General features: G+C 31.9%; 1 protein-coding gene across 1 annotated transcript in view; it reads left to right on the forward strand.

The window, feature by feature from the left end:
- Positions 1–5,425, forward strand: part of LOC137628344 (SET domain-containing protein SmydA-8-like) — an 11,573-nt gene extending 6,148 nt beyond the window's left edge. The window contains exons 6-8 of the mRNA XM_068359500.1: positions 416–599; positions 2,586–2,770; positions 4,462–5,425. Coding sequence (XP_068215601.1) covers positions 416–599; positions 2,586–2,770; positions 4,462–4,593 — 501 coding nt within the window. The 3' untranslated portion in view covers positions 4,594–5,425. The remainder of the gene's footprint in view (positions 1–415; positions 600–2,585; positions 2,771–4,461) is intronic.
- The last annotated feature ends 316 nt before the right edge of the window (positions 5,426–5,741 follow it).

Below are 5,741 nucleotides of genomic sequence, written 5' to 3' on the forward strand. Positions count from 1 at the left end.
GTGTGTGTGTGTGTGTGTACACACCTTTATATGTGCATACGTATATTATAAATATGTGTAGGCTATATAATTCTGCATATATATATATATATATATATATATATATATATATATATATATATATATATATATATATCAGTATATATACAGTATATATATATAAATATATATATATATATATATATATATATATATATATATATATATATATATATACTGTATATATATGTTTTTATATGTGTGTGTATATATATATATATATATATATATATATATATATATATATATATATATATATATATATATATATATATATATATATATATATATATACATATATACATATATATATACATATACACATTATCGGTATACAGTAACCTATATCTACAGTTAATCAAACATTCATTTACAGGTAAGAAAGAGCCAGGCCATCCTAACGAAAGCTTTTCAAGCGAGGGACAGAAGCAAGCTGGAACCTCTGGAAGAGATGATAGACATGAGCACTGGAAAACTTCATACTAACCACCAGATTATCATTGAGGCTAAATTGGCCTGGATCAAGTTCTGTGGTAACCATCCAGATTTTAGATACAAAGGTTAGTTAATGGATCAGAGTTCTCTTGCTTGAGGGTACACTTAGGCACGCTATTCTATCTTTTTCTTCCTCTTGTTTTGTTAAAGTGTCTATATAGGGAATTTTTATTTTAATGTTGTTACTGTTCTTGAAATATTTTATTTTTCCTTGTTTCATCTCCTCACTGGGCTATTTTTCATGTTGGGGCACCTGGGCTGGGATAGAGTTCTCTTGCTTGAGGGTACACTTAGGCACGCTATTCTATCTTTTTCTTCCTCTTGTTTTGTCAAAGTTTTCATTGTTTATATAGGAAATATTTATTTTAATGTTGTTACTGTTCTTGAAATATTTTATTTTTCCTTGTTTCCTCTCCTCAATGGGCTATTTTCCTTGTTAGGGCCCCTGGGCTTAGGCCTATAGCATCCTGCTTTTCCAACCAGGGTTGTAGCTTAACAGTTAATGATAATATTGATGATAATGTAGTTCAAGTCATTTTAGTTTCTCATCGGGTGAGAAATCTCCTCAGTGATGAATTTGGCAAAGATTCACTTTACTTATTGTTTTGGGTAACAACTTTTTAATTTTTTTTATTGATATCAGCTCACTCGAGTTCTTTAGTTATTATTATTATTATTATTATTATTATTATTATTATTATTGTTATTATTATTATTATTATTATTATTATTATTATTATTATTATTATTATTATTATTATTATTACTTGTTAAGCTACAACCCTAGTTGGAAAAGAGAATGCTATAAGCCCAAGGGCTCCAAGTGGGAAAATAGCTTTTGTAGGGAATGATTTTAATTAGTGATAAAATTACGATATAGTTTCCTTACCGTTACATCTTAAATGAAGATTTTGACTGGACAGCAAGTTACCATAGATCTTAATTTGGCAATGACTCAATTAAGTTATTTTCTTGAAGAAGGTCTTACCTTCGGTAATGATTAGGTAATAACTGATATTAGTTCATGATTAATCAAAAATTCAATATAGTAACTCTTGAGGAACATCTCAACTTAATTTTTTGATTGATTAACAAAATAGAAAGTAAATGCTGCATTGAATCTAAAGACTTTGGAGCTCATTCACCAAAGTAATACTTGTAGCACAAAGGTTATGTACTCTATACATATTACTATATCTGTTAATGAATGCATATCTCAGTTAGGTATTGTATGGAATTAACGTGATATCAAATGTACTATTCTTGAACAGGTTGACATAAATCTTGTTTTATAGTTTATATATGACTGATCTATTTTAATGTTGTTGCTGATCTCAAAATAAATTTTATTTCTTGTTCATTGTTAATACATAGTTTATATAATATTTCCTTTCCTTGCTGGGTCACTTTCTCTGTAGGAGCCCTTAGGCATGTAGCATTCTGCTTTTTCAACCAGGTTTGTAGCCTCGCTAGTAATGATAATAATAATAATAATAATAATAATAATAATAATAATGATAATAATAATAATAATAATGATAATGATAATGATAATGATAATGATAATAATAATAATAATATAAAAACGATATAAATAGATTTCTATATGTAACAAAATTTATTTTCTACTTCAGACCTCTCAAAAATTCAACTCTAAACGAAAATTTCTTTCTGTAAATATCTCGTGAAAGAATGATAATAGGAATAACAATAATAATATAAAAATAATATAAATAGATTTCTATATGTAACAAAATTTATTTTCTGCTTCAGACCTCTCAAAAATTCAACTCGAAACGAAAATTTCTTTCTGTAAATATCTCGTGAGAGAATGATAATAGTAATAACAATAATAATATAAAAATGATATAAATAGATTTCTATATGTAACAAAATTTATTTTCTGCTTTAGACCTCTCAAAAATTCAACTCGAAACGAAAATTTCTTTCTGTAAATATCTCGGGGAAGAATGATAATAGGAATAACAATAATAATATAAAAATGATATAAATAGATTTCTATATGTAACAAAATTTATTTTCTACTTCAGACCTCTCAAAAATTCAACTCGAAACGAAAATTTCTTTCTGTAGAGACCTTCTGAAAGTGGCAGATTTAATATCACCTGGGAAAAGTAATTTCAGAGGACATGTTCTGTATGAACTTCACGCTGCCCTGAAAACTATGGCTCGAAAACTGTTGTCATTTGGAGATCTGAACAACGAAAAGACAGAAGTAAGTTATCCTAAGTTATCTTGATACATTAATGTCTGGATTTTCTAAACGACCTTGGGATCAGAGCCCTGGGCGAAATCACACAAAGACAATAGCTTCTGGCCGGCCGGGAATCGGACCTTGAACAGCTTATGATCAGTAGTTGAATCTGTGGTTCAGAGTTAATCCCAGAAATTTTCCAAAAGCTCGTAAATAATTTGCTATTGGATATCCAAGAACGTTACCTATCCTATCCCATATCCTTCTAGACAAGGTTAACTCTTGAATTTGTGACCCTCAGTTTATCCCAGAAATTTTCCAGCTCATAAATAATTTGCTAGTGGATATCCAAGAACGTTACTGATCCTATCCCATATCCTTCTGGACAATGTTAACTATATTCTGAGGATAGCCGTGTTGTATTCAAACGCGTCCCTGTTACATACACGATATCTCTCGGGATATTCGCTCCTGGGGGTAGTAACCCCATGACACCTCTACAGGTAAAATTCTCTGGTATATCACTCGCAGAAATATCCCAAGTAAAAAGCTGCCCATAGGAACTTTCATCATGACGACATGGCTATCTCACCCAAAAATAGATATTTTCTATGTCAAAATCCCTTTTTGGGTGATATTGTTAGTGGTGCAGACAAACAGGAGTATAGTATACTTAGGTGGAACATCACTGGTCTCTCGATTAGTTAAGTTTAGCAATATATGCTGTGCTTTAAAATTCGGTGCTAGTACTGATTGTGAGATGACATTGGCATAAACTCTGGGGATTATTTATTGCTTCATTTATATTTAAGACCCTTTCATTATCCAAAAGGTTTAAGGCCCTTTCATTATCCAAACGCTCATAAATAATTTGCTAGTGGATATCCAAGGAATGGAAGCATTTTTGGGTGATATTGTGTGTGGTGCAGAGAAACAGGATAATAATATACTGGGGTGTAATATCAAACTTCATTTACTGGGATTTGTAATTCGGTATGAGTACTGATTTTTAGATGACATTGGCACAAACTCTGGTGATTATTTGTTTTTTGGTTCTATGTTTAAGGCCCATTCTGGTTAACTCTACTATTATTTGTTTTTTTCTTTTTTTTTTTTGGGGGGGGGGGGTGGGCGTTGGTGGTTGTCTGCTGGGCCAGATAAGGTAATTTAGATTACAGTCGCACTAGTCTGTGCAATACAATCAAAATAAAACCAATCATCATTAATCCAAATACAGTATTGTATTCCACTGTTGAGGAATTTTGAGTAGTCATGATGAAGTTATCTTTCCCTTTGTTATCTTTACTGGTCTCATTGTGACTCGTTGCACTCATACTAGAGTCCTATTGTCTGCTGCAAGTTTTTAAGGATTGTATTTTGAGATAAACTTGTAAAATCAATGTTCGTACCCCAAAGATGGTTACGTGAGCTCATATGACAATTTTGGCAAGTGTGTTGCACAATCTTTCATTTTATATAACTATTTTCCCATAACTTAATTATTCCTATTCCTATATTATCTTTTGTATTTAACCGGAAACTCAAAAGAATGATTATATAAGGATTTACCTACATTTATTATGTACAGTGTCCAGCAATGATATTACCGGAAATAGATGGAAGCAAATTAATTTTTTCATAAAATATTTTTGACATTTGTATAAAGTGAGAAAAAACAAAATATCATGATAATATTTTAACTTTTTTCACAGGTCTACTTCGACGAAGCTGAAAACAGACTACAAGAGTCTAGAGGCATCTTCTGCACAGAGATTGAGACGAAAGAGTTAGGAATCAAAGAGAAACTCGCCCTACTAACGAAGGACCTCGAAGGGATATGCTAACCCCCAGGATGTAGGAACCTTTTGAGTTATTGGTTGATTGACAACTTTTCAAGGGAGTGTATGTTCCTCATGTATGGTGCGGTCTCTGTCTCTCTCTAGTAACTGGAAAGCAAATAGGATAGAAAGGTGAAGGATATTAATGGGCATTCTACCTCTTGCTATGAAAAGGATATGGGAAGTCAAGGTAAGGAATACTTATATGGAGTTGTAGGGGAAGGTGATGGGATCTTTCTTATCCTCAGTAGTAGGGTTACTGCCATTAGTGTACGGATGGACACAGGAATCCCTGGCGCGCCTTGCTCTAAGGTAGTGCACCCTGCCCCAATCCTTGTCTCAGTAGTAGGGTTACTGCCATTAATGTACAGTTAAACACAGAAGTTCCTGACACACCTTGCTCTAAGGGAGTGCATCCTGCTACACCCTTAGTGTTTGTTGAATAACCAGGGAGTGTAGGTAGAGATAACAGAGATAGTGGCAGGGATATATACAGGAACTCACAGTGTATTAAGAGTGTATCAGGGTACACCTCCTCAGAATGATGATATACCAGAAATTCCTCTGCTCAATTGTATCTTACATTGGTAAGCTGTAGGCATTACTAAAGGATCTTTGAAATTACTATCTGATCCTTCCATTTTACCTCCATTTATGGTTCATTTCCTACGTCGTTCTTTTGTTATAAACTCAAATCACAAATAGGAATAAGAAGCAGAAACTACATTGATGATAAAATTGATGACATATTTTTGTAATGATTTTTATCAGCAATTTTTTATTTCATTGATAAGTTGTAAATTCTTGTAAATTTTTTATTCTTTAAGGGTAGTTGTTCTCTCTTATTTTGTGTCCATAATAACATAATAACAAAATATTACTCATATTGCACTTTATTCAAACCAAGATGACCTTACTGAATTTGTTAGTCTTGCAAGATCTTTGGCAAGAAGTGTTAAAGCAGCAGCTTCTGCTACTGCTTTCACAGTAGTAGTAGTAGTAGTAATAGTAGTAGTAGCAGTAGTAGTAGCAGAAATAGTAGTTAGTAGCACTAGTCGTATCTTGTCATAAATTATTGAAATTTAAGGAAAACAATTCCCAGAAAGTTTATATTTTTAAACCTATATATTTAAGAAGGTAAAAAATACTTCTGA

This window comes from Palaemon carinicauda, chromosome 36 (genome assembly GCF_036898095.1).
Source record: "Palaemon carinicauda isolate YSFRI2023 chromosome 36, ASM3689809v2, whole genome shotgun sequence".
Classification (NCBI taxonomy): domain Eukaryota; kingdom Metazoa; phylum Arthropoda; class Malacostraca; order Decapoda; family Palaemonidae; genus Palaemon; species Palaemon carinicauda.